Source organism: Cladosporium halotolerans (genome assembly GCF_011745625.1).
Source record: "Cladosporium halotolerans strain TM138-S3 chromosome Unknown Sca46, whole genome shotgun sequence".
NCBI lineage: Eukaryota > Fungi > Ascomycota > Dothideomycetes > Cladosporiales > Cladosporiaceae > Cladosporium > Cladosporium halotolerans.
In genome coordinates, this window is record NW_027191497.1 from 56636 (window position 1) to 81110 (window position 24475).

At 58.2% G+C, this 24475-nt stretch overlaps 8 protein-coding genes across 8 annotated transcripts; 5 read left to right on the plus strand and 3 right to left on the minus strand.

Moving 5' to 3' along the window:
- Window positions 1-425: 425 nt before the first annotated feature.
- WHR41_08760 (uncharacterized protein) lies at window positions 426-3151 on the plus strand. Its single transcript, XM_069377364.1, has 3 exons — window positions 426-1302; window positions 1368-2811; window positions 2868-3151. The coding sequence occupies exons 1-3, from the start codon at window positions 499-501 to the stop codon at window positions 2951-2953; spliced, it is 2334 nt and encodes a 777-aa protein (XP_069225742.1). The 5' UTR covers window positions 426-498; the 3' UTR covers window positions 2954-3151.
- Window positions 3152-3752: 601 nt separating this feature from the next.
- WHR41_08761 (uncharacterized protein) lies at window positions 3753-4451 on the plus strand (the record flags this gene model as incomplete). Its single annotated transcript, XM_069377365.1, has 1 exon — window positions 3753-4451. One exon carries the CDS (start codon window positions 3753-3755, stop codon window positions 4449-4451), a length of 699 nt encoding a protein of 232 aa, XP_069225741.1.
- Window positions 4452-4621: 170 nt separating this feature from the next.
- On the minus strand, window positions 4622-6366 carry WHR41_08762 (uncharacterized protein). The gene is made up of 3 exons (XM_069377366.1): window positions 6260-6366; window positions 5890-6204; window positions 4622-5825 (listed from the first exon to the last, which is right to left on the minus strand). Exons 1-3 carry the CDS (start codon window positions 6260-6262, stop codon window positions 5040-5042), a joined length of 1104 nt encoding a protein of 367 aa, XP_069225740.1. The 5' UTR covers window positions 6263-6366; the 3' UTR covers window positions 4622-5039.
- Window positions 6367-6664: 298 nt separating this feature from the next.
- On the plus strand, window positions 6665-7540 carry WHR41_08763 (uncharacterized protein; the record flags this gene model as incomplete). Its single annotated transcript, XM_069377367.1, has 1 exon — window positions 6665-7540. One exon carries the CDS (start codon window positions 6665-6667, stop codon window positions 7538-7540), a length of 876 nt encoding a protein of 291 aa, XP_069225739.1.
- A 3674-nt stretch (window positions 7541-11214) lies between these two features.
- Window positions 11215-14667, plus strand: WHR41_08764 (uncharacterized protein). The gene is made up of 2 exons (XM_069377368.1): window positions 11215-11927; window positions 11990-14667. Exons 1-2 carry the CDS (start codon window positions 11586-11588, stop codon window positions 13505-13507), a joined length of 1860 nt encoding a protein of 619 aa, XP_069225746.1. The 5' UTR covers window positions 11215-11585; the 3' UTR covers window positions 13508-14667.
- Window positions 14668-14999: 332 nt separating this feature from the next.
- WHR41_08765 (uncharacterized protein) lies at window positions 15000-16854 on the minus strand. Its single transcript, XM_069377369.1, has 2 exons — window positions 16539-16854; window positions 15000-16462 (listed from the first exon to the last, which is right to left on the minus strand). The coding sequence occupies exons 1-2, from the start codon at window positions 16686-16688 to the stop codon at window positions 15158-15160; spliced, it is 1455 nt and encodes a 484-aa protein (XP_069225745.1). The 5' UTR covers window positions 16689-16854; the 3' UTR covers window positions 15000-15157.
- Window positions 16855-17046: 192 nt separating this feature from the next.
- WHR41_08766 (uncharacterized protein) lies at window positions 17047-18269 on the plus strand. The gene is made up of 3 exons (XM_069377370.1): window positions 17047-17386; window positions 17629-17711; window positions 17768-18269. The coding sequence occupies exons 1-3, from the start codon at window positions 17294-17296 to the stop codon at window positions 17958-17960; spliced, it is 369 nt and encodes a 122-aa protein (XP_069225744.1). The 5' UTR covers window positions 17047-17293; the 3' UTR covers window positions 17961-18269.
- Window positions 18270-18328: 59 nt separating this feature from the next.
- Window positions 18329-23831, minus strand: WHR41_08767 (uncharacterized protein; the record flags this gene model as incomplete). Its single annotated transcript, XM_069377371.1, has 2 exons — window positions 23438-23831; window positions 18329-23363 (listed from the first exon to the last, which is right to left on the minus strand). The coding sequence occupies exons 1-2, from the start codon at window positions 23500-23502 to the stop codon at window positions 18329-18331; spliced, it is 5100 nt and encodes a 1699-aa protein (XP_069225743.1). The 5' UTR covers window positions 23503-23831.
- Between the last annotated feature and the right edge of the window lie 644 nt (window positions 23832-24475).

Here is a 24475-nt window from a genome sequence, read left to right on the forward strand (position 1 = left end):
AGCCTCCACAACGTGAACGCCACGGCTGCAGACGCTCACCGGCCATCAAGCATCTCCACCAAGATCGCAGGCTACACGATACATGGCTTTTAGTACACATGGGGTCTCCTTACTCATTTTTCCTCTCCACCCAGCCCAGAACATTTGCTTCGCTTGACAAAAGACGTACCCATAAGATCTCCACTCTCTTACTAAACAAGTCTTGCCAAGCCTCCTTCTGGAATCCTTCGGGCTTCTAGCGCGGACGTCCTCTACCACAGCCACGCCACTCAGCCAATGCCGTATGACTTTGCATGTGTAGCCTCGCTTCCGACACGGGAGCACTCCCGTGGTGAGGCAGTGATCCGTGACACAGGTAGGCCGTGATCTTGCTTCGCCTCGCGGAGCGCATGGCTCCGGCGGTAAGGTTCAGCTACTCTTTGTCTTCATATTGCTTGTGATGCGCTTCATTTCTTGACCTCACGTTACCAAAGCAGCTTTACATACTATCTGTACAAGATGCCCAGTAGGTTATCAGCAATATTCGCGCGCTCGGACAAAGCAGAGGAAGCAAAGGCCGAAGCAGCAGCAGCAGAACGCAACAGTCCTCCATCAGACCCAGTCCCTGAGTACAGCGCCTCGCACCCGCCTCCCCCAGACTATGTCGCCGACGAAGAGAGCGTTGCTGCTCCACCGGATTACACGGCGGGTTTCACCAACTTGAACATCGCCGACGGACCTTCCCTGGACATTCCCAAGGTCAACGAGACGATAGCGCACCTTAAGCTCCTGGAATGTTTCTATCGTCTGAAACAGCGCATCGGATCCACCGACGGCCTGTTTGGAATCAACAACGACAAGATCGTGGATCTTGGTCGGAAGTCCGACCTCTCGAACGGCGAGACCGCCAAAGACTTGCTCCCCAAAGTGGCCGAAAAGCGCTGGGCAGTCTACGTCGCGCGCGCCGTCGACCGTTTTCACGCATGGCTGTCCGTATACGCTCCCGCTGATAATTTGCCGACCATCGTCGAGTTCGACAGGGATGGCAGGCTGGGCTTGATCACCGAGCCTTCCTATGTCAAGCGAAGTGCGATACCCATCACGACAGCCAACATGCCGCCTGTTGACGTCGTAATGGTCTGGCATGCTTACATGCTTAACCCTAGAGCTTACCTCGAGGACTGCATTCGGCTTGGTAGGATGGATCTTTGGAACATGAGGATGCCTTGGAACGCCATCGCAAGTTCCGTCGACGCTTCTACCTTTGCGTTCCAGCCAGGTCCGCTTGCGGAGGGTGCATTCACACGGTTGACTGGACGTTATGTGAGTACCGTCACAATTTTTTGATGTGCCTCATGAAAAGCTAATCGAATATTCGTGGTCCGCAGTGGGATAACCTCGTGGACGGAGACGTCAAGAAAGTCGAGTGCCCTAACTGCCAAAGTCAGTTGACAGCTTCCTGGACGACATGTTGCACTTTCGAGCCAGCTGAGGAGACTAATCGGAGTTTGACTGTCAACGTCGAAGCTATGCTAGCATCAGGCGCAGGCTTCTGCGATCGCAACTTCGCCACGACATGCTCAGGGTGCGAGACCCAGATCACACACAACACGCTGCGAGCCGGCAAATTCTGCTCAGACCTTAGACAGCTGCTGGCCAAACGCACACCGATGCCGGGAACCATCCTCGGCCTGAGAGGCATCCCAATCAAAGTTGGCACATCCAGCGACCCCAGCTGGAAGAAGGTGTTCTTCGTGGTGAACAATCTCCTATCGTACGGTCTCGGCCAGAAGATTTTGGACCAGCCGAACCTCAAGGGTGAAGGGTTGAACCAAAGCATGGCTCGTATCCGGGACATGATCAGCACCACCATCACGGACAGCAAGAAGTACATGAGGACAGTACGAGACAGCGCGAGCCACAAAATGACGCGACTTGAGAGCGTGGGTTTCCGCAAGATGATGAGCCGCTACTGGGAGAACTCGTCGCCGTTCGCCATCGATCTCGTCGGAGCTGTTGTCAGGCAGGGCACTTTCATCGAGAAAATGCACAGCATCGACTGGCTCCACTCCCCGGCCCTGCCAGCCACGATGGCGCGGCTGATCCTGAAGTACGAGCGCTTCGTGAAACTCATGGACATCCAGCCGGGCAAGATGGCTGTGCCGACACTCGACGTCGACCTAGCCTGGCACACGCACCAGCTGAACCCGCCAAGCTACCTCAAATACACCGTCAGCAAGTGCAGGCAGTTCGTAGACCACGATGACAAAGTGTCTGCGACGAAGCTAGATGATGCTTTTGCTTGGACGAGCAAGACGTACGAGAAGATGTTCGGCGACAAGTACTCCGAATGCACGTGCTGGTACTGCGAAGCCGTCCGCGAGAGCAACATGTCGTCCGCGACGCGCCTATTCTCGTCGAAGGGCAAAGAGAAGCTGCACGACGTCGAGCAGGATCCAAAAAAGTCTGTCCACATCTCCGCGCACAACGCCGTCCACCCGTACGAGAGCAAGCAATACTCGGCGGACGCCCAAGCGCAAGCCGCAAAGCTCGAGGCGGCGTACGAGAAAGCTTGCGAGCGGGCGAAGAAGAAGGGAGGTAACCCGCCGAAGCGCGACGATTATTACTGGTCGACGGCGTATGGGTATCCAGTCTGGATTCCGGCGTACTCACCGTTCATATACGTTGGATACACTCCGGGGCTGTACGCCACGACGCCCTCTTGCATGGCTCTCCACCCTGGAGCAGGCGCGTGTGTTGCAGGAACGTGCTCGGGTACTGTTTCGGCTGGTGCTTGTGGTGCCGGTACGTGTGCTGGCGGTATCACTGGTGGTAAGTCTTGCGTTTCTTGCCGACGATTGGTGTGGCCTCACTAACTGTTCGTACAGGGTGCTCAGGCGGACATTCTCTGGGAGGTGGAATGTCAAGCTGCGGTGGTGGAGGCGGCGGCTGTGGCGCTGGCGGAGGCAACTAGTATGTGTTTTCCTTCTCTCTCATCAACGGCCATAGACACGTGCCCGCTGGTTGTTTCATGTGACGATTGGTTAGCAGTCTAATGATACCCACGCTTGATCATGTGACAATACCCATCTGATGTCTAGGCATATTATAATTTGTTTGTATTGAGTCTAAGCTTCATGCCTGTACAACATGGCCTGTTGCCTCTGATGCGGAAACATTGTTTGGGCCGTCAGCGTTGTGGTCGAGTGACCGTATACGTTGGCCGTGTACATTGCAGCACGGCTGCGTACACTCCAGACCAACGGTCCAATTATAGCCGGCGTGCCTGAATGACGAGGCTGTGATCGCCACTACCGCCTGGCTTGTGACACGCGATGGGTGACTTGGTGGACTGAACAACACATCGTCACCGATGATTCTGTGCTCTACCACTTTCCAAAGCAACCGGTCTGACGACCATCAAACCAGTCCTGAGGCAAAAAATCTGACTCTGCTGACCACTCACCTGCTCCGGTCGGTTTAACTTCGTCGTCCCTGCATTCCGTCGCTCTCCCTCCGCATCCGGCAGGGTCTCCGAGCATTCACCATTCATCGCCGAGTCTTACAATCCCGACCTTTACCTTTGCCACGCCCACAACGACACTTTTCTCTCCAGGAGGCCATCCTACCTCCTTCCGACAGCACACAAGCAGCGAAGCGAAACTTCCAACACCCTCGCCGCACACGTAGCAGCCAGATACCCCGCCAGCCTCGCTTCCGACATCCCCCCACCCACCCCACCACCACCACCCTCAACCTCACAGACACCCAAGATGGCGGAAAAGATCCTGATGAACGAATTCAAAGCGCTGGCCAAGGAGTCCTGGACCAACATCTCGCTCGTGAACGAGAACATCTACGACTGGAGCGTGGCGCTCATGGTGCTCAACCCTGACTCGGCCTACTACGGCGGCTACTTCAAAGCGCGCATGGCCTTCCCGCACAACTACCCCTACCAGCCGCCCGACTTCCGCTTCGAGCGGCCCCTCTGGCACCCGAACGTCTACCCCGACGGCCGCCTGTGCATTTCCATCCTGCACCAGCCAGGCGAAGACGTGATGAGCGGCGAGTCGGCCGGCGAGCGCTGGAGCCCCGTGCAGCGCGTCGAGAGCGTGCTGATCAGCGTGCTGTCGCTGCTCGACGACGCGGAAGTCAGCTCGCCGGCAAACGTGGACGCGGGCGTGATGCTGCGCAGCGACCCGGCCGCATATAAAGAGCGGGTGATGCAGGACCGCGAGCGCAGCAAGCAGGATATTCCCGCGGGTTTCGTGATGCCGACGCACGAGAGCGCGTTCAAGAAGGAGGAGCCGGTCGTGGATGAATTCAGCTGGTCGGATAGCGACGCGGAGAGTTTTGGCGCGAGCGACTCCGATGAAGAGATGTTCGATGATGAGGATGAGGAGGTCGAGGCTGGCAGTGGTGCAGAGAGCGAGGGCGAGGAGGAGAAGGAGAAGGGTAAGGAGGCCCGATGAGAGTGGAGGGCCTGCTGAGGTGAGGGTAGGCCTGCCTTGGCCTTCTCTGGAGCTCGAGACACGACCGAAACGACACACATCTTTTCCATTTTCTCTTCCTTGCTGCTTGCTTTACTGGCTTTTTTGTTTTCAGCGCGGCGTCTGGCGAGCTAGCTCTCGAATGAGATTTCGCGAGGCATCTCGAAACATGATCTGGCGAGGGTGGAGGCTTATCGAGTTGCTTTCTCTTTGTTTTCATGTTCGCCTTTATAGCGCCTCAAATATACGCTATTGATATGATACGTCTCTACTTGTGAGCCGCATATGATTGACCACCGGCATGCTCGACCATGTGGATATTCTCGCGATGACAATTCTCATAAGAAGATACCGTATGTGAGGAAGCCACCATTTCCCAGATGCTTTAGCGCTTTGAGAGTTTCGTTGAAGTGTCAGATACTGGCACATCCTCTCGCCCCTCGATTTCGGAGACTGATTTTGATGAAACACCTGCCGCGAGCTATAGCTCAGCTCGAAACTTAATTCTCCCCCAAACGCCAACGCAATATGCATGATATCAAACCCCACTAAACCAAAACCCTCTCCCATTCATTTCTTCTTCCTCAAGCTCTGACCCTCACCCTTGAAATGCTGCTTCTGCTCCGCCTCTGCCTGTGCCTGTGCATCCTTGTTTCGCAGCGGCTTGATCTCGTACCCGAAGAACAGCTTACCGGGCGGCAAGCGCAGCGGCTGGGGACCGTTGCGGTTCTTGATAGTCTTCGGTAGGGCACCGGCAGGGACCGAGACGCCTTGCTGCTGAACTGGAGTGGAAGCGCCGGGTGTCGAAGCAGGCGTTGCGGAACTCTTGCCTTTCTTCGCCACGAGGCGCTGGCCGCCACCGGAGAAGTTGGAGGACGCCTTCGCGTGCCCTACGGCTGCGGCGTTTGACGACGGCGCGATGGCGCTGTAGTTGATCGCTTGCGCCATGGAGCCCTCAGTGTGCAAGTGGCCGCCCTTGCCGGCCATGGTTGAGCCGATGCTGCGCGGCGTGCTGGTGCCACTGGCGGCGGTGCGGGAGGGTTCCTGGTAGCCGACGGGCGGCGCGAAGTCGACCTCCAGGTCGGTTTCTTGTACACTGATGGCCTTTTTGTCACCTTGGGGCTTCACTTCCAGCACGGCGATTTCGTAGGTCGTGTCGTTGTAGAGGAAGGTGAAGACGTCGCCTTCGGTCAGGCAGGAGAAGTTGCGGAAAGCGGTCTCAAGTACGGCTTTCGGGTCGGAGATGTCGAGGAAATTCGTGTCTTGGGGTTGAAGCTTGATGAATTGTCCAGGAGGCAGATCGGTTGATTTTGTCTGGAGGAGGTCGCCGGGCTCGAGGAGGAGCGTTTGCATCAACTGTAACAATCAAGCCGTCAGCACTTGGTCCTGTACATCCTCGCAGCAGGGTTCATAGTCTTACCCAGAATGGTAAATAGCATCTTCCCTCCTCTGCTGTGAACTCCAAAACACCGGCATGTGTGCTCTTGCTCTTCGCTCCGTTGATGACCTCGAACAGCATGGGGTATGTAATGTGGAGCTGTGTGAGTTTGTCCAGTGCCGAGGCGGGCAGGAACATTTTACCGCCATGGTTGGCTTGCTCACGCTCGGGACCAGGCATCATGGCGACAGGGTAGCATCGGTAGTATTCGTCGAAGCGGCGAGGGCGCGCGCCACGCTGCAGCATGGCGCGTTGATACATGCCCATCGGGTCGTCGTCGGGGTTGAAGTAGTAGGACTGGGAGAGGTGTTAGTATGATGTTGTCCTAGCTGTGTCTATTCGGAGACTGTACCATGATTGCGAATGTGAGGGTTTGTCGAGTCGGCCAAGGAGATCTGAAAGGATGTTTGGAAGTAGACTGGTTGCTTCACGGTGGTCGCAACTTCACGGTTGCCGCTCATGATGTAGCTGGCAAAGCTAAGCGCGATAAGGAGCTTATCTTAGCGTGAGGTCCGTGCCCTTCCAGAAGATCTGTACCTGAAGGATTCCACTTTATTTGACGGTGTCCATCAGCATTCACTTCGCTGGCGCGAGGAATCCTCTACGGCACACGGTGTGTAGAGTGAGCTCCGGGGCTGCCTCGAAAGCATGATGCGGTGTTGTGAGGGACTTTCAATCTGTTGACCTCCCCTTACATACGACTTCAACGTGGATTATCCAATGAACAATACTTATTGAAGATCACATTCCTATCCACATGGCTGGCAAAAGCAAGGCAAAGTCTCTGTCTAGTGGTCGACCACCGAACCTCACCAAGCCACGGGCCTCGCTCTCCTCCCAAGCAACCCGAACACTCATCCGGTCTCACCATCAACTGAACAAGCAACTGGAAGCGGCCAAAGCCAAAGGCAAAGATGCCGAAGCCAGCGAGCTTGCAAAGAAAATCGAAGACCTCGGAGGACTGAAGAGCTACCAACAGGCAAGCATTCAAGGCCAATCGAATGATCGCGGTGGCGACTCCAGCGCCCTCCTCATGAAATGGCTGCAGCCGACATCTGCCGCCCTCTCCAAAACGGACCCTAAGCTCCGACTCCTTGAAGTCGGCGCACTGTCGACGACAAACATTTGCTCAAAATCAGGCCTCTTTGACGTCCAACGCATCGACCTCAATTCCCAAGCCGACGGCATCCTGCAGCAGGACTTCATGCAACGTCCGCTACCAGCCAGCCCTGCCGACACATTCGACATCATCTCGCTTTCCCTCGTGCTAAACTACGTCCCCGACGCCCCAGGGCGGGGCGAGATGCTCAAGCGCACCTGCCAATTTCTCGACACCCGTCGGCGCATCGACCGCGCCGCAGATGTGCAGGCCGTCTTCCCCGCGCTCTTCCTCGTCCTGCCGGCGCCTTGCATCGCGAACTCGCGGTACATGGACGAAGCGCGGCTGGGAGCCATCATGACCAGCCTGGGCTACACGATGCTGCAGCGCAAGCAGACGGCGAAGCTCGTATACTACCTGTGGCGTCTGGGGGGCGCGGCACGCGATGCGAAAGCCAAGTTTCCGAAGTTGGAGGTCAATCCGGGCGCAGGGAGGAACAATTTCAGCATAGTGCTTACGCCGTCGCGGTCATGAGGTTGGATGGCAGAGGGCGGAAGAGGTGTTGCTAAGCTACCGTAGCTGGTCGATTGATCGCCGCGCCTCGCGCGAGCGCCACGTTGTCGGATATGCACGAGAGCGAGCGAGCGAGGACGACGAGTAAACACCCGCCACGCCTACCAGCTAGCATCCTCCCGCAAATGCCCACGCCAAAACGCAAGCCATCAAAGGCTACGCTCGGCCTTAGCCAAACAGACACCTACAGTAGCTACGCAGTATGTAAGGTGCTACCGCATCCGCGAACATGACATGACATAAGACGTCCTCCCCCAAAACACCGCCAGCACCATAGAAACGACGTCCCGACCCACCCACTCGCAATCACATGACCGTCTTCATATGCGCGCCAGCCCGACGGGTCACTCCCGCATCTGACCTGACGCTGCGGGCTTGCGCCGCGCGGGTGGTGCCATTCCCTCGTGCAGCACACGCTTGTTAGTCCCAGTAGCGCGAGAAACGCGCGCTGTCGACTACGGGGCCGTATCGTTGGAGGAAAGACGTCTGATTTTTTCTCTGTAGGTGCTAATGTGAGATGGGTGGAGTTTGTGGGTTTTGCGGGAAATGTGGGCCACGCGGGTGTGTGTGTGGGTTTTCATGTTTGTTTTCGTCGTTGTCGTCGGGCGGGACGAAACATCGAGTGTTTACCTAGGGCCAGGGTAGGTGTTCACCGCGGGACATCGACATCAACATCGCCTGATGACAGGAACGTGTACATCCTTTGACGAATAATAATAAGATCACAGCACCCCGCCCAGGCACCTTATTACTGGACGGCAGCGCGAATATCCCTCCTGTTATTAGGGCTTCCCTCTCACACCTCAAGCATTCATACCCTACGGCGCATGCAGTGTCAAAGTTTGCATCCCGCCGCATCGAGGTACATACCTTAGCTAGCTCTCGCATGCAAGTGGAGCAAGAGGAGCTACAGGGCTGCCGGAAGGTTACGACGACGACGGGACTACTCGAGCGGAGGTTTCGGTCGGCTGTCATGGCACAGGTACGGGCGGTGAGGTACCTCGTAGGGCGGAATGAACTCTACTCGTTGCATGATCTGAGGCGACGTAGACAGCGGCTTCGAGAGTCGATGTACTGTGTATGATTCGCGAGCAAAAGCAGGAGCACGAGAGGGGATCTTGGACGGGAGCGTTCGCGAAGGAGTCTCATTGCGCCCCTGATCCCTGCTCGTGCGCGTGTGTACCAGGACCAGCGTGCGTGCGTATGTACTGTACCTCACGATGTTTCCCGCAGCCCGCCTTTGCCGCCGTGGGGTTTCAGAGAAAAAGAGTGCAGCGCATTTCGGGCACGCATACATACTACAGATAACGTACACACCTGTCACGGCGCGGACGCCACCCTCGATCGATAGCAGCTCCGCAAGCCGCAGCGCAGGCGAAGCAGTTTCACCTCATCATCAGACATCCATCATCAGGGTGACGAAACAAACGAAAGCCACGCCAATCAATCAATCAATCCGCTCAACTCCAGGACCCCCCTTCCCTTCCCTTTCCGATCTCGGCTCGCGGTTCCCCTTACCAGGCTCCTTGCCCCCCTTCCAACCCTTCCACCGCCCTTCCTCGCTTGCTCCCTAGCCTGGCTCGCGGACACATGGCGACGGGTTCGTCACAGAGTTCGGCGGGCTTCTAGAGCGCGGGCCGGGCGGACGGGGAAAGACGAGCCGGGTCTTGCGCGCGGTTGCCCCGAGCGATCTCGAGACTATTATTTCATCGTATCGGGACGGGAGGAAGGGAAGGGGAAGGGGAGCCTTGGGAAAATGTTTCTTCCCTTATGCTTGAGCTGTGATTTCAGGGCGTGGGCGGTGCTCAGGAGGGAGAGAGAGGTAAGGTAGGGCAGCAGCCGCGGGGTCTCGTCCGATTCGGCGCAGAGCGTATGTAGAAGCCGAACGACGACGGAGACCGGAGACCTGAGACATAGCCATACATGTAATAAGGAAGGGACCGCGGCAGCACTTGCTCACTACTCACTCACGCCCCACCGTGCAGAGCAGCCCGCCCAGGCCGCGCGAGGGCAGAAGAAAAAAAAAAGGCCACGTCCACGACCAAGCACCGAACTACCTAAACCTTCCAGCTACCGGCCGAGCGACCGACCCTTTGGCGCTATGTAGACGCCGCCGCCGCCGCCGCCGCCGCCGCCTCCACCCTGGTGTCGGAAAATGTCATCATAGCGTCGAGGCAGGCAGGCAGGCAGCGTGCACGGCCAGCCAGGGACGACCGACCAACCAACCAACCAACCAATGCCTTACCTTACTTCTCTCTTTGTCTCGATTGCTGCAGGAGCTGGGGCCGGTTGGGCCCGGGTGCGGCCTGCAGGAGGGCATCAGAGACTTCAGGCCGGAGTGGGGTGGTGCGATGCGATGCGATGGGATGGGTTGGGATGGGAAGCTGCAGCAGGACGGCGGGCTGGGAGCGGTAGCAATAAATGCAGTAATAACGCGGTGCGGTGCGGTGCGGTGCGGTGCAGTGCCGTCCTGTCATAGCGTGAGAGCCGTGTGTCTCTTCATCAGTCTTCACCTGCCCAGGGCCCGTCGTCCTCCTGCTGCCGGCGGACGTGCGCGATGGCATGGCAGCGGCGGATGCGCCAGGGCCGGGAGTTTAGATCCTGATCGCGGCGCGGTGCCGAAGTGTGGCGGCAGAGGCAGCGCACCACATGTAGATTGCTGCAAATTGGCGCAGCCTAGCAGGAGGTGCAGGCTCGTCATGGGCGGGTTTGGCGGCCAGTCACGGCGTGGACGGGCGCCGCGGTGGCTGCGGAGGCGGCGGGCCAGCAGGCCAAGTGGGCTCGCTGCGCGTGGCAGGCAGAGCATGATGCATGATCGCCGGCGGAGGAGCGAGCGAGGGCTCTGTTGTCGCGCGCAGACACCCGCAGCAATAGGTACACGCAGCACACGCAGCACACGCAGCACACGCACCAGTACTAATGAGTGATGAGTGAGGCGGCACCACACGCACCACAGGCACCACGGACGCACCACACGCACCACAGACGCACCAGACGCATGCTACCCTGGCCTTGGCCTTAGCCTCTCCGCGCTGCTGGCGAGCAGTGGCAGAGTCAGCCTGGCCGACTAAGCTACTGTCCTCTGCAGGTGGCTCGAGGGCCCTCCCTGGCCCGCCGCGTGGGTGCTGCTCGCTCTCTCTCTCTCTCCCTCTCCCCTTTCCTGCCCGGGCCGTGCTGCTGCTGCGCGCTGCTAGTCCTGCGTAGCGCACGCCTGAGGCTGCACGGAGACCAGCGAGCCTTTCTTTTCTCTCCCACGCCCTCTGCAGCCCGCCGCAGCGCCCACTCTGCTCCCACTCCTGCTCCCACCACCACCGCTGCCCGCCCAGCGCCGCCTCGCACTCCTCCCTCTCCATCCCTCCCACCCTGCCCTGCCCTGCCCGTCTCCTCGCCTCGCCGCTCCTCTTCTCTCTTCTCTCTCTCCTCCATCCTCCCCTCCCTCCACCCTCCCTCCGCCCCGCCCCGCCGCGTGCATGATCCTGCCATAAGCGCTGCACGAGCTGCCTGCCGTGTCACCGTCGCCTCGCCGCCGCCGCGCCGCCTCCCTTTGCTCGCCGCGAGCCTTCTGGGACACGCAGCGCCTCCTTACGGCCACCCGCTGCTGCTGCCACCGCCGCTGCTGCCACCGCCGCTGCAGCTCGCCAGCACCGCCAGACTCGCCCACCGCACGCCGCCTTTGTCCCTGTGCCACCGCCGGCTCGCGCGCACACGCCCGCCCGCCCGCCGCCGGCTCTTTGTCCTGCTTCCTGCGTAACGAGCCCACGGCAGCCGACCCACGACTCACGAACGCTGCACCGCCAGCTGCATCTGCCCTTCGCCGCGCGCCCGCGCCGCCCACCTGAGCCAGCCAGCTTCCCGCGCGTCGCTGGCCTAGCAAACGCCTGCACGTCCTCGCTGCACCGCGCAGCGCTGTCCCCTCCGACACCCGCCCAACGGCCCGCGCGACTTGCAATTTCTCCACACCGCAACGCCTGCATCTCACGGCCGCCCCCGACTCCGACCGCGCATCATGAACAACTACCAATTCGACATGCCTTACGACAACCTGCCCAACCGCTCGCCGCAGTCCCAGCGCAACGGCACCCTGCACCGCCAGCCCTCCCGGCCCCAGTTCGAGGGCGCCTACGGCCACCTGCCCTCCGGCCTCTACACCGCCGACGACCACTCGCGATTCGACCCTAATGGCTTTGGCATGAGGAACGCGACCATCGGCGGCTACGGCAACTCCGCCTACGACATGGGAGGTGGAAACTGGAACAACGGCGCCTTCGGCCAGAACAACACCCTGAGTGGACTCGGAGCAACCGGTGGAAGGCGCCCCCAGTCCAAAGGGCGGGCTGGCCTGCCTTCGGTAAGTCTGGCCATGTGATGGCTGCTTCTGCCACGCAGTACTCGCTGACACCTCAAATTCAGGCCTGGCTCGACCAGCAACCTCCTATGCCCGGCGTCAACCCATTCATGGGCCTTGGCGGTCTCGGTGGACCGCCCATGCGCCAGGACGCTCTTCACTCTGAGGTCGACGAGGAGCTCATTCCTACCGCCATCGTGATCAAGAACATCCCTTTCGCTGTCAAGAAGGAACAGCTCGTTGCCATCATGACCGACATGGGCCTGCCTCTGCCCTACGCCTTCAACTACCACTTCGACAACGGTGTCTTCCGTGGTCTGGCCTTCGCTAACTTCACCAACGCCGACGAGACTGCCACTGTCATTGACGCCATGAACCACTTCGAGCTCAACGGCCGCAAGCTGCGTGTGGAATACAAGAAAATGCTGCCTGCTGCCGAGAGGGAGCGCATCGAGCGGGAGAAGCGTGAAAGGAGAGGTCAGCTGGAAGAGCAGCACCGCCCCATGGCTCCTTCGCAGCTGCACACTCAGGCTTCCATGTCTTCTCTCAACTCTCACTCTCGCATCCCCGCCACGTCGCCCTCCCCTGTCTCCGCCCGCAGCATGAAGCCGGGTGGTGGTTACTTCAACCCCTACGGCGGCGAGCAGGCCCAGCCGCAGGTCGAGCCGGATGTCGACCTCAATGACCCTCAGGCCCTGCAGCACTACTCTCGTCTGCTTTTGTTTAAGGAGGATACCAGCCGCGACCTCATCGTCTTCCCTTCCACCCTGTCGCCGCCCGAGCGTAGGATCGTGCACACTCTCGCACACCACATGGGTCTGGGACACTCGTCTAAGGGACAGGCAGACCAGCGTGCTGTCCACGTTTTCAAGGAGACTACCCGTCGTGTCAGCCCTCCCATGCCCCAGATCGCCGCTCTGCAGAACGAGCAACGACGTGGGCTGAACCGTGCCGCGACCACTGACTTCAGTGACGTCCGCGCCGGAGGTGACAACTTTTACGGCGGCGGTGGACTGCGCCATCAGGGCTCTGGCTACCTCGGTGGCTACCAAGACTCTGGCAACCAGCTTGGACCTGGCAGCAACAACCTTCGTGCGGCCAAATCTTTCGCGGACCTCCGCTCTTACACCCCATCTCCCGTGCCCTCCACTGCCAGCTTCCCTGCCACTCTCGGAAACAACCCTAGCCGCCTGCAGGAGTACGGCAGAGAGAATCAGTCCAGCACTCCCACCCTCATGACCCCCACCTCTGGCCTTGGTGAGCGCGGCGACGCATCCCTGATTAACGGCCTTGGCAGCATGAACCTCGGTGGCTCTGGCTTCGGTGGTAGCCCCAGCCGCCTGCGTGGTCTTCCTTCTTGGGACCGCGAGACTCCCGCCCCTATTGGTAGCAACCGCTCTTTCAGCACCAACTTCGAGGAGCGCAGCCAGAGCCGCAACGCCGGCCCTGAACGTCAGCCCCGTGGCCCGCTCCCTGAGCGCGGCGCCGGCTTCCCTCGCAACAGGCAGAATGGCCACATGCCCCGCAACAGCGACGAGCTCTCTCAGCAGAGCTCCGCTCCCGAAATCACGGTCGAGCACTAACCGCTCCCGGAACCCATAAATCACATGCTCATGATGACGAAGACCGCACCTTGCATAAACCCCGTACCGTAACGCTTCCGCCACGCAACGACTTCACCCAACCCCACCAAGCATGATTACGAACCGCCTATCACGACATGACTAGCATTCGCCAATATGAGCACAACGTCAATGATACCTCGAACAACGACTATACGAGAATGACAACAATCGCAACCCCGCAAGTTAGTAGAAGAAGATCACACCAATCTTGGAGCTCGCAGCTCGCCCGTCCTGCAAACCTGATCTATTGCCGGAATTAGAAAAAAACAATCTATTCGCGTTCCCGTGGTTTTTCTGGAGAAGCAGGACGGGATGAAAAAAGAAGACCCGCCCTCGAAATCGGCTTTTGCGCGCCTGGCATCTTTGTTTTTATTGTTTACTCTTTTTTATTTTGAAACCCGGTCGGCAGCAACAACCTCGGCCCGGCCAAAGCTCTTTTGCATATATGTTTTCCTGTTCCTCCGCGAAATCCTCGTCGGCTTGGCTTTTCAAACCAAAATCTATTCGCAAGAGGAGGGAAACGGGGAACATCTCCATCCGCCCCTAACGGAAAGATTGAACTGCTCGCTAAGAGGAGGGTAATTTCATCGGGAAAAGGGGGAAAAGAGAGAAGAGGGGGGGAGCACATGCCGGCGTTTCGAGTTCGAGAAGCTTCTCCTTCTCTCGACTTGTCCCTTGGTTTTGGATCGAAGCTGATATCCCCCGGAAATTTGCTCTTGCTCGCCTGGCTTTTTCTTTCTCGTCCTTGGTTTTTTCTGTCTCTTGCTCTCTCTCTCTTTTGGATCTGGTTGGAGAGAAAGGGGACATGGCACATTGGGAATGGGCAAGAAGAGTAGGATAAGAGATGGACCTGCTAGCTGGGTATGCATCTTCCGCTGCGATTCGGTTCGGGACACCAGAGCTGCTGCCCGCGTGCTTTTTCGGCTACTGCGAGCTACGTGCAGCATCATCTGTCCTCCTCGGAAAGCTCCCGTCCTCCCTCTCCGCGCCCTCATGATGTCGCCGTTCCTCTCTCTCTCTCCACACCTATCTGGTCCTTCAGTTCTAGCGCCTACCTGTATTAATGATTCTTTTATTTCTTCCCAAATCATCAAAAATCATATTCATCCTCTCCTGCATCTCTGTTCTCTTTATCTCTCCGGAAGCTAAATGCCGTGCAAAGATCTGCGTGTTTCCCAGTGAGGGCAATCTGCAATCGCAAGGCTGGACAATTTGTGTGGCTATATCCCTCTGCATTAGTGTGTAGGTGAGAGCATAGTCTTGGATGATTCTTGAGAGAGTATGGGGTGAGAAGAGAGGTGAGCTTGGGGAGTCTATGGTTTGGGGAAGTTGGGTCTTGGACGTATCGCTTCTCGATCTATACGTCTTGTAGATCGTGAGCGTGAAAGAGCAGCTTTTCGACGCCAACTTATGTCGCCATAGCCGGAGACGCTCTGAGAGATGGGCAGAGTTGTTCCAAGCGTCGGGTCTCATCACCACAACTTGAAGCATTCGTATTTTGAGAAAAATCAATCACGCAATCTACACGCAGTAGCCACTATCGTCATAAAAAGTATTTTGAAAACCCAAATCCAAATATATCAGATCCATCTCCCGTCACCGACGCACCTACAACTTCGACTTCTTATCCGAATGCACGCGGTCCAACTGCAGCACATCCCTCTTCTTCATCCCGTACGCGGCCGCCATCTCCTCCGACCGCTTCTTCTGCCACTCGAGCTTCTCCAGCATCGCCTTGCCGCGCTTGTTCTCGTTCCTGCCCAGCTGCAGCAAATGCACCTCGTCCGGCCCGTCGACGATCCTCATCGTCCGCCCGTGCGCCCACATGTTCGCCAGCGGGGTGTCCTGGCTCACGCCCGCGCCGCCGAAGGCCTGCACCGCGCGGTCGATGACCTCGAGCGCCATGGCGGGCACCTGGACTTTCGCCTCGGCGATCTCCTTCAGCGCGAACTTGGCGTCCTTGGAGTCGATCATGAGCGCGGCGTTGAGCACCGTCAGGCGCGCGGTGTCGATCTCGATGCGGGAGCGGGCGACGCGCTCGAGCATGATGCCGTGCTCGTGCAGCTGCTTGCCGAAGGGCTTCTTGCGGGGGTCGTTGATGCGGGCGAGGAAGTACTCGAGGGCCTTCTCGGCGGCGCCGATGGAGCGCATGGCGTGGTGGATGCGGCCGGGCCCGAGGCGGCCCTGGATGACCTCGAAGCCGCGGCCTTCGCCGAGGACCATGTTGGCGGCGGGGACGCGGACGTCGTGGAAGGTGATGTGGCCGTGGCCGTGGGGCGCGTCGTCGAAGCCGTAGACGCTGAGCATGCGGTCGATGGTGATGCCGGGGGTGTCGGCGGGGACGAGGATGACGGACTGCTGCTTGTAGACGCTGGCGTTGGCCGGGTCGCTCTTGCCCATGACGATGTAGATCTGGCAGCGGGGGTCGCCGGCGCCGGAGGACCACCACTTGCGGCCGTTGAGGACCCAGTGGTCGCCGTCCTTGCGCATGGTCAGGCCGATGTTGGTGGCGTCCGACGACGCGACGTCCGGCTCCGTCATGAGGAAGGCGGAGCGGATTTGTCCCTCGAGCAGCGGCTTGAGCCAGCGGTCCTTCTGCGCCTGCGTGCCGTACTTGGCGAAGACCTCCATGTTGCCTGTGTCCGGAGCGGCGCAGTTGGTGGCCTCGGAAGCGGTGAGGCTGCGGCCGAGGTATTCGGCCATGAGGCCGTACTCGAGGTTGGAGAAGCCGGCGCCCTCCTTGAAGTGGTTCTTGGGCAGGAACATGTTCCACAGGCCGAGCTCGCGCGCGCGCTTCTTGAGGTCCTCCATGATGGGCGGGTGGGCGCTGAAGCGCTTCTGGACGCCTTCACCGATTTGCTGGCTCCAGATGGCGTCGGCGGGGATGCATTCTTCTTCGACGAAACGCTCGACCTGGGTAGAGGTGTGTGAGCTGAGGGCATTGCGAGGAGTTACAGACGACTGCCGCCTAGGTGCTTCCGAGACTTACGATGTCAAGCGTCTTCTTCGCGCGATCGCTCACATGGCCGCGGGCGATCAATGGGATCTTATCGCTGGCCCTGAGTCCACCTTGAGAGCCGACGAGCAGGTCCTCAGACGCCTTCTCCTTCTCAGCATTGATTCTGTACGGCACGGACATGATGTCAGAGATGTGAACTGATATGTGCTAAGCAAGAATCAAGAACGAAAGGACTCGATCTCTTTTGACAAGAGATGTAGAGGTGAAGAGCAGAAGAAACTCCCTACGTCTTGCGAGAGGCGTTGGCTATGGTCTTGTATAGCTGGAGTCGCACCCTCCACACCCCGGATTACATGCAGAGCCGAGGTGAATAGGACAGCCCGGCCGGGTAGAGCTTATCCCCATGCGCCTCTGCGCCGAGGGTCGTTGCGCGCTCTGGATGAGGCAGGTCTGGCGAGGACCTACTGCTCGCAATTCGGCGGCCTCCAGCTAACGCCTTTGAGGCTTGATTGATTGGGAGTCTACCCGAGGTCTACCAATTGACAGCTGACAAAGACGGAAGCATCGATAGCAATTGCATTAACATAGGCTGTTGTTGCCTTACAGCCCTGCCAAAGAGCTGCACCATCACGTGACGTCACCACTTCACTCCGCAATCGCCCCGGGCCAAACGGCGACTGCTCGACAGCAGCTCAGACAGCTCGAGGCTTGGCGTCGTCCATCACCGTCTCCAATACCAGAATATTTCAGAAACCATTTGAAGCCCTATAGGCTACCTTTCGAGCATGTCAAGAGTCCACGGGAGCCTGACTAAAGACGACGAAGTCAACCAGGCCGCCTGGGCTGCGGGACGGGGGGCTGTCGTTGGCGCTGCGAAGGTGAGTTGCTTCCTTGCTCTCGTTCCTGAGATGTCTTGAGGTGTTGAGTTCTGGCGTCATCAAATGAAAATGAAAATAAACCACACAATGCAAACGAGATGAGAAGAAGGAGACACGGAAGTTCTTCCGCTCGGCAGGAAAGAAACCAACCCCCACATCAAGTTTAGAAAGCAAGACCCAAAAGGCTCAGTCGGAAAATACACTCCATGACCAAACAACCAGACTAACAAACATCACCACAGTGGGGCATCTTCTCCGCCATCGCCGGCCTAGCAGCATTCCAATTCAGCCCCGTCTACCGGGGCCTGACCTTCCAATTCAAAGTGTACACGCCTTCGCATCCCGCAATAGCATTCCCATCTCTCTAACTCCATATCTCAGATTCCTCCAAATGTCCGGCATGACAGCCGGCAGCATCATCGAAGCCGACAAACGCCTGCGAGACCACGGGGCGTGGCAGCGGCGGCAGAAGAAAGTGCTGCGGGACGCTGAAGTGTGGCGGAAGTACGAAGAGGACTACGAGGAGAAAGCGGTCGCGGCCGAGATGCGGAAGAAGCAGGAGGGAGGGGAATGAGCGAGTGATTGACTTGGTTGTACTGGGGTTCGGGGATTCTATGTTTGGGTCCTGTTTTATGTATGTACATACGCATGCTCCTTTTTCTTTTTGCCTCTTCTGATTTGGGAAGAGGAAGGGCGCAGATTGGACGGCCCTAGTAGTGTACGAGTATGAGTACAGAAAGCAAAAGCAAAACGGACAAGAAAAGCCATAGCCGCAGCAGCTGTACAAAAGCCAGCACGCGTCGAACAGAAAAGACGACGCTCAATGCCTCCGTCGCTCAAACAAAGACAAGCAAAAATACCTCCCACTCTCTTACAATTACCATAATGAGAAACAGCACCAAAAGAAAGAAAAGGAAAGCCACCCAACTCAGCTCACTTCACCTACTCATCATCAACCAACCGTCTCCCCTCCCAAGCCCTCCTCGCCTCCCTCTCAAGCACATCCAAGTCCCCACTCATCTCACACATGCCCCTAAACACACCCTCCTTCTCCTTGAGCAAATCCCACGGATCGCCGAACTCCACCACCTCTCCGCGATCGAGCACGAGCACCTTATCGTAATCGACAATCGTCTGCAAGCGATGCGCGATCGTGACAGTCGTGTTCTTGATCTCCCTGATCGTCTCCTGGATGCGGGCGTCGGTCGCGTAGTCGATGGAAGCCGTGGCCTCGTCCATGAGGAGGACCTTGGGGTTCTTGAGGAGGGCGCGGGCCAGACAAAGGAGCTGGCGCTGGCCTTGGGAGAGGTTCGAGCCGGATTCGGCGACGATGGAGGAGAGGTTGCGGAAAAGGTTTTTGTTCTCGAGGGCAGAGGTGTCGGTTCCGTTGGCGGTAGTCGAGGAGGAGGGGGCGGGGGAGGAGGTGCCGTTGGCGGTGTTGGCGGCGGCCTTGCTGCGGAGGTTCTGCACTGGAGTTTCCGGGCGAGATGTTTCGGCTGACGGGGCGCTGACGAGCTGCACGCGGCGGAGGGCGGTGAAGATCTCCTCGTCGGTGAAGAGGCCGAAGGGGTCGAGGTTGCTGCGGATGGTGCCGGTGAAGAGAGTTGGGTCCTGGGGCACCATGACGATGTTCTCACGCAGGTCCTGCAGGCCGATGAGGCCGATGTCGACGTCGTCGATCAAGATCTTGCCCTGTTCTGCTTCGAGGGCGCGGAAGAGCGCCAGCGCGAGAGAGCTCTTGCCTGCGCCTGTTCGGCCGACGACACCAACCTTCTCGCCTGGCAAGATCTTGAAGGTGATGTTCTTCAGTACCGGGTCAAAGTCGCTGCGGTATCTAGTAGTGTATCCAATGAACTCGACAGATCCCTTGCTAGGCCAGTTGGCCTCGGGCCTGTTCTCTTCAACGACCAGTGCAGCCTCTTGGTCAACATCGAGGTACTCCTTGATCCTCTCGACCGAGTTCATGTTCTGCTCGTTACTTGAGTACAGACGGACAAACCAGAGTACGTTCTCCGTGAACGTGACGGCGTAAGTCATGGCGAGACCAGCGGCACCGGCATCGATGCGGCCGACACTGGTCACCACGAAAGCACCGGCGAAGAAAGAGACCAAAGCGCCGACGACATCCACACGGAAAGCCAGCCAGCGGTTAGCAGCCCACAGATAGATGAACGGACGGCTGTGGGTGTTGATCTTGTTGAGATTGTCACGGATGAAGCGGCGCTCGTCGCCGTAGGCACGGATAGTCGTTGTGCCGGACATCGTCTCGCCGAATTGCTGGTAGAGCGGGCTGCGCTGGATGGACTCGAGACGCTTGAGGTCACGAGACGAAGAGATGTAGAAGCGGCCGATGAGGAAGTAGAGGATGGTGATGAAGAAGCCAGCGATGAGGAAACCAGGAGTGATGGCAGAAATCAAGACGATGATCGTAATGATAGAGAAGAGACAGTGCACAAAACCGACAGCCACCGGCGCGACTTCTTGGTCAATAGCCTCGATGTCCTTGGAGAAGCGATTCATGATCTGACCGAGAGGCGTTGCGTCGAAGAAACGGAACTTCGCGTGTGTGATCTTCTCCATCAGCTGGCGGTGGATACGCTTAGAAGCACCGATCGAGCCACTGAAGAGAACGCCCTCGCGGAACAGAGTGATGAACATGTAGATGACGCCAAGCACAGCGTAGACACCGAGGTAGTATCCAGCATTCACATGCGAGGTAGACGTAGTCGTGAACGCATCGCTTTGGGCCTGTGTCGTCAAACCAGGAATGTTCCAAACGCAAGATCCGCTGCGCAAACAGCTGAAAGAGCTGCTGATACCGCCGCGGACGTAAGTCAGCTCTGTTTGGTTGTGAGGTACGCCAAGAGTCGAAATAGCCTCCTTGTTGCTGTATGCGTTCGCCCACTGTCTGATCCAGACATTCGTGGAGACCTGCGAAAGCTGCTGCAGCGCGAAGGAGACACCAGCGACAGTCCAGTAGAACCAGCCGCCCATGGAGCGAAGATACATATAGATGATGTTGAACTTGATCGCGCCAGTGCTCTTCTTCTCATCGGGCTGGACGTTCTCTGCAGTCGAGTTCATGCCAGGGATGTCTTTCGTCGGCACCTTCATCAAAGGGTCACCGTTGGGAATCCCGCTCGGCTCGTGCATGTGACCATTAGTGTACTCCTCGTGAGCCTCGACGACTGTCTCCTCGCCATCACCACCGATGTCGGAAGGAACGCGAGAAGGTATCCTCGAAGGTCCATGCGAGGGAGGCTTCGACTCGAGCTTAGAAAGATCTTCGTGCAGAGTGCCAGAAGCAATGACTTCCTGCGAGGTACCCTGGGCGGCGACACGGCCATTGTCGAGGACGACGGCGTAGGCAGCCTGCGGCAAGCACAGAACAGCGTTGTGGGTGACGAGAATGCAGGTGCGGTTGTACATGAGCGGGCCAAGGAGAGCATTGTCGAAGATCCATTTGGCGGTGTGGGCGTCCACGGCGCTGAGGACGTCATCGAGAAGGACGTGTCTGGCGTTGCAGTACAGGGCTCTCGCCAAGCTGATGCGCTGCTTCTGACCACCAGACAACGTGACGCCCTTCTCTCCAACAAGCGTCTGGTCACCAGAGTCCAGAATCTCCAGATCGCGCTGGAGCGAGCAAGCCACGATGACGTTCTTGTAGCGTTTCGCATCCCAAGGGCTGGCGAAGACGATGTTCTCCTTGATAGTGCCGTTGACGAGCCAGGCCTGCTGCGCGCAGTAAGCCACGCTCTCCGTAAGTCCAGTCTCTGGGTCCGGTCTAAGGTCCTCGCGACATTTTCCACCAGGCAAATAGACACTTCCATCAATGAGCGTCATCTCACCCAGCAGAGCCATAAGAAGCGAAGTCTTGCCACTGCCCGTGGGTCCAATGATAACGTTGACTTGGCCAACCTTAAAGTGAACATTGAGATCAATCATCTTGAAGTCGTCCGATTCGATACCACCCCAAGAGAAGGTGCCGTTGTCGAAGCCAATCAGCGGCTCGCCCTGAGCATCGACCGCATCGGCCTGAAGCTGCTGATACTTATCCGTCTCAGGCTCATTGAGATACTCCTCGACACGGTCGACCGAGACCTTGGACTCCTGAACGTGCGCGACCATATCGGCGAGTTGGTCCAACGGGATTCGCAGCAGACTAAACAGCGAGAGAGCGGTGAACGCGACAGACGGGATGAGGTCCTTCTTCTCGACCATGGTGTAGATCAAGAAAGTGAGGAAAGTGATGACGACGGGAGCTCCGGACCAGATTGTCGCAGCGATGGACCAGATGATGTACCTGTTGCGGAGGTGGTGAAGCTCAGACTTACGCTTCTCCTCCACAGATCCGAGGAAGCGTTGCTCCCAAGCGAAATACTTGATAATCCGGATGTTCGTGAGAACCTCGTTCGTCGTGTGGATTCTGGCATCAGTGGCAGCCAGGATTTTCTTCTGGGAAGAAGCGAACTGCTTGGCGATGTACATGTTGACCGGGAGCAGTAGAGCCATCATGCCGATTCCCACAATACTACTGTAGCCGAGAATCTGGTAGAGCAAGACGACAGCCAGGACAAACTGGACCGGAGTCTCCGCCCAGAGGAAGTGCAGGTAGGCACTAATCTCCGCGACCTTGAACGAATCAACGGCCATGAGGTTGATGATGGCACCGGAAGAGACCTGGGCATCCGCGTCGGACTTCTGGTCGCCGTCAGATTTCTTGGTGGTCTTCTGCTTGCGACCGAAAGATATGATTTTCTTGAGTAAGCCCTGCTTCTGCTCGCCCTCAGCCTTTTTATCCGCCTCTTCTCCCAGAACTTTATCCGGGCTCGCGGCAGCCCTCCTGCGAAGCGCCTTGCCATAGATTTCGCCAATGATAATCGCGCGAAGCCTGATACACACGATCCTTCCTTTCCAAAGTGCCTGGCCGCTGGACGTCGCATTGACCACGCCGGAAACAAACAGCAGAATGACATAGAACCAAGCGGCATTCTTCGGTACGCTGGAAGGGTTCTCCACATACTCCAGAATCGCCTTGAGCAGCAGCGTGGGCACGAAAGTAATCAGTCCAGAAACCGCAGCCCAAGCCGCCTGAATAAGAAGTCCCTGCTTGAAATACTTGAGCAAGTGGAAAGCCAGGATGCTCGTCTTCTTCACTTGGCGGTAGTCCGCGAGGATGGCGGCGGCCTTATCGCGGCCAGGCAGGTTCCAGACGTCGCTCATCTCGTACGCCTTCTTGTAGCCCGTCCAGACGATCGCGTCGACCCAAGTGAAAGTCAGCGAGGATAAGACGCTCGCCAGAGGTTCCTGGGCGGGCTTCAGGTCGCCCTCGTATTCAACTTGCACGGGCTTGTTGCCCTTGCGCGACATGCCAGCGATGAGTGCCAGGATCGTGTTCAGCACGAAGTAAGCGCTTACCAGCGCCTGCGTCAGGCCAGAGTGAGGGTGGATGAGCTCGGAGCGGAAGACCAGAAGTGTGAAAACCCATTGCGCCGCGTAGAGCAAGCCAGTGTGATACCAGAGCCGGGAGAACGAGAACCTCTGCGAAGCGGAAAAGACCAGACGAAGAGACGTCAGCGCAGCAATGTATGCCCACTCCGCCACCTGAGCGATCCCCGCGACACGTCCTTTGCGATCCCAATGCTGCACCAGCAGCGCGATTTGTATGCCCAGGACAGCCAGCACGCATATCTCTTCCACCGCCGGAATCAGCACCTCCCCACGCGGCCGGTCGAGGTCGAGCACGGAAGCGTCCGTGACCGACTTGGTCGCCATCAAAGCCAGGTCCTCGTTGAGCCGCAGCTCGTCCTCCTCTGAATCCTCATCTTCCTCGTCCCGTCCATCAGCCTGTTGTTCGTCCCTAAGCAGATCGTATGCTGTCTGCTGTCGCGACCGTCGTGCGGCCACGAATATTTGTATGGTAAGATATGAAATAGAAACACCGCATGCGATTAGCGGAAAGAGTGTTTGCAGGTAGCTGTTATGCACGACGTCAGCGAAACGGATCTTCAAAAAAAGCACCAACAAGGTTTCCAAGGGCAGTGAACGCACTCCTGCCTGAAGCATCGCGAGAAGTCATCGGCTCGCCAGACGTCGCCGTGGCAATGCGCGAACATGGCCGGCTGACAATGGGTGGTAGTGTGATTTGCTGGTGAGAGCGGGCGTCTCCAAAAGTTGCCCCAGCGATCGCCAGTATAGCGTTCGAATCCAGAAAGTAGTGGCGGGGTTCAGCGGCGCATTCCTGGAGCTGGTGCGGGCGGGCAGGCCGGCGCAGGCAGCGCGGTGGGATTCGGTGTAGCGGTACACGGCGTCTGCACAAGGAGAGAGTGAGAGTGGTGTTGATGCAATCTGCGGAGGTGAAGAGAAGCACTGGTGGCAGTGGAAGCACGACTCGGCGCACGGGCAAGAGAGAGGCGAGGCGAGGCGAGACAAGCTCCGGGCGCAACGGGCAACGGCTTTGCGTGCAGCAGCAGTGCTTGCTTGACGGATGACGTTGTGCGAACTTTTATTCCATGAGCGCACTCGCTCGTTCTTGTACCCCCAGTAATCAATCCGATAAAATACACACACACCACCCCAACCCCAATGCAGCTCGTGCGCCCTGCGCCCTCGCCTGCATGGCCTTCGCGGAACGGAGAGCAGTGGCATGAGTGGGTGGAGCATCTCGCGTGTCAACCCACGAGCGATAGGCCGGCGATACGACCAGCCACCGGCGTGCCGGCAGCCGTGCCCTTCTCACAACGCCCGCCACCTGCCCTCTTTGGCGTAGCAGGCACTACATGAGATGATCGGTATATGTACTGGCTGACTCACGCCCGGGCTGCTTGCGGACACCGCATGGTACCTCGCACCAAACCGGCTACTGACAGTTCGGTTACACGGCGGTTCTGCCTGGGGAGTGGAATGCGTACTTTGCCCATGCCCTGCCTGCCCCGCTGTGCCTGGTGTGATTCACATTTTCTGAATCCTTCCAGAAACCTTGATGGGCGGTGGTCGTTTTGGGCACTGGGTGTTTCACACCGCTGCCGCCTGATCTGCAGCGATGTACATGTCCCGGGGCAATGGGATAGGTGTGAGCAGGGGTCGACT

What these genes read in the sequence shown, in the direction of transcription:
- WHR41_08760 (XM_069377364.1), top strand. Translation starts at nt 499, where the DNA reads ATGCCCAGTAGGTTATCAGCAATATTCGCGCGCTCGGACAAAGCAGAG. An exon ending in CACGGTTGACTGGACGTTAT is followed by an intron (nt 1,303 to 1,367) that starts GTGAGTACCGTC and finishes CGTGGTCCGCAG; the next exon opens with TGGGATAACCTCGTGGACGG. An exon ending in TGCTGGCGGTATCACTGGTG is followed by an intron (nt 2,812 to 2,867) that starts GTAAGTCTTGCG and finishes CTGTTCGTACAG; the next exon opens with GGTGCTCAGGCGGACATTCT.
- WHR41_08762 (XM_069377366.1), bottom strand. An exon ending in GATGCTATTTACCATTCTGG is followed by an intron (nt 5,826 to 5,889) that starts GTAAGACTATGA and finishes TGATTGTTACAG; the next exon opens with TTGATGCAAACGCTCCTCCT.
- WHR41_08764 (XM_069377368.1), top strand. Translation starts at nt 11,586, where the DNA reads ATGAACAACTACCAATTCGACATGCCTTACGACAACCTGCCCAACCGC. An exon ending in GGCGGGCTGGCCTGCCTTCG is followed by an intron (nt 11,928 to 11,989) that starts GTAAGTCTGGCC and finishes CCTCAAATTCAG; the next exon opens with GCCTGGCTCGACCAGCAACC.
- WHR41_08765 (XM_069377369.1), bottom strand. Translation starts at nt 16,688, where the DNA reads ATGTCCGTGCCGTACAGAATCAATGCTGAGAAGGAGAAGGCGTCTGAG. An exon ending in CGAAGAAGACGCTTGACATC is followed by an intron (nt 16,463 to 16,538) that starts GTAAGTCTCGGA and finishes ACCTCTACCCAG; the next exon opens with GTCGAGCGTTTCGTCGAAGA.
- WHR41_08766 (XM_069377370.1), top strand. Translation starts at nt 17,294, where the DNA reads ATGTCAAGAGTCCACGGGAGCCTGACTAAAGACGACGAAGTCAACCAG. An exon ending in CTGTCGTTGGCGCTGCGAAG is followed by an intron (nt 17,387 to 17,628) that starts GTGAGTTGCTTC and finishes ACATCACCACAG; the next exon opens with TGGGGCATCTTCTCCGCCAT. An exon ending in CTGACCTTCCAATTCAAAGT is followed by an intron (nt 17,712 to 17,767) that starts GTACACGCCTTC and finishes TCCATATCTCAG; the next exon opens with ATTCCTCCAAATGTCCGGCA.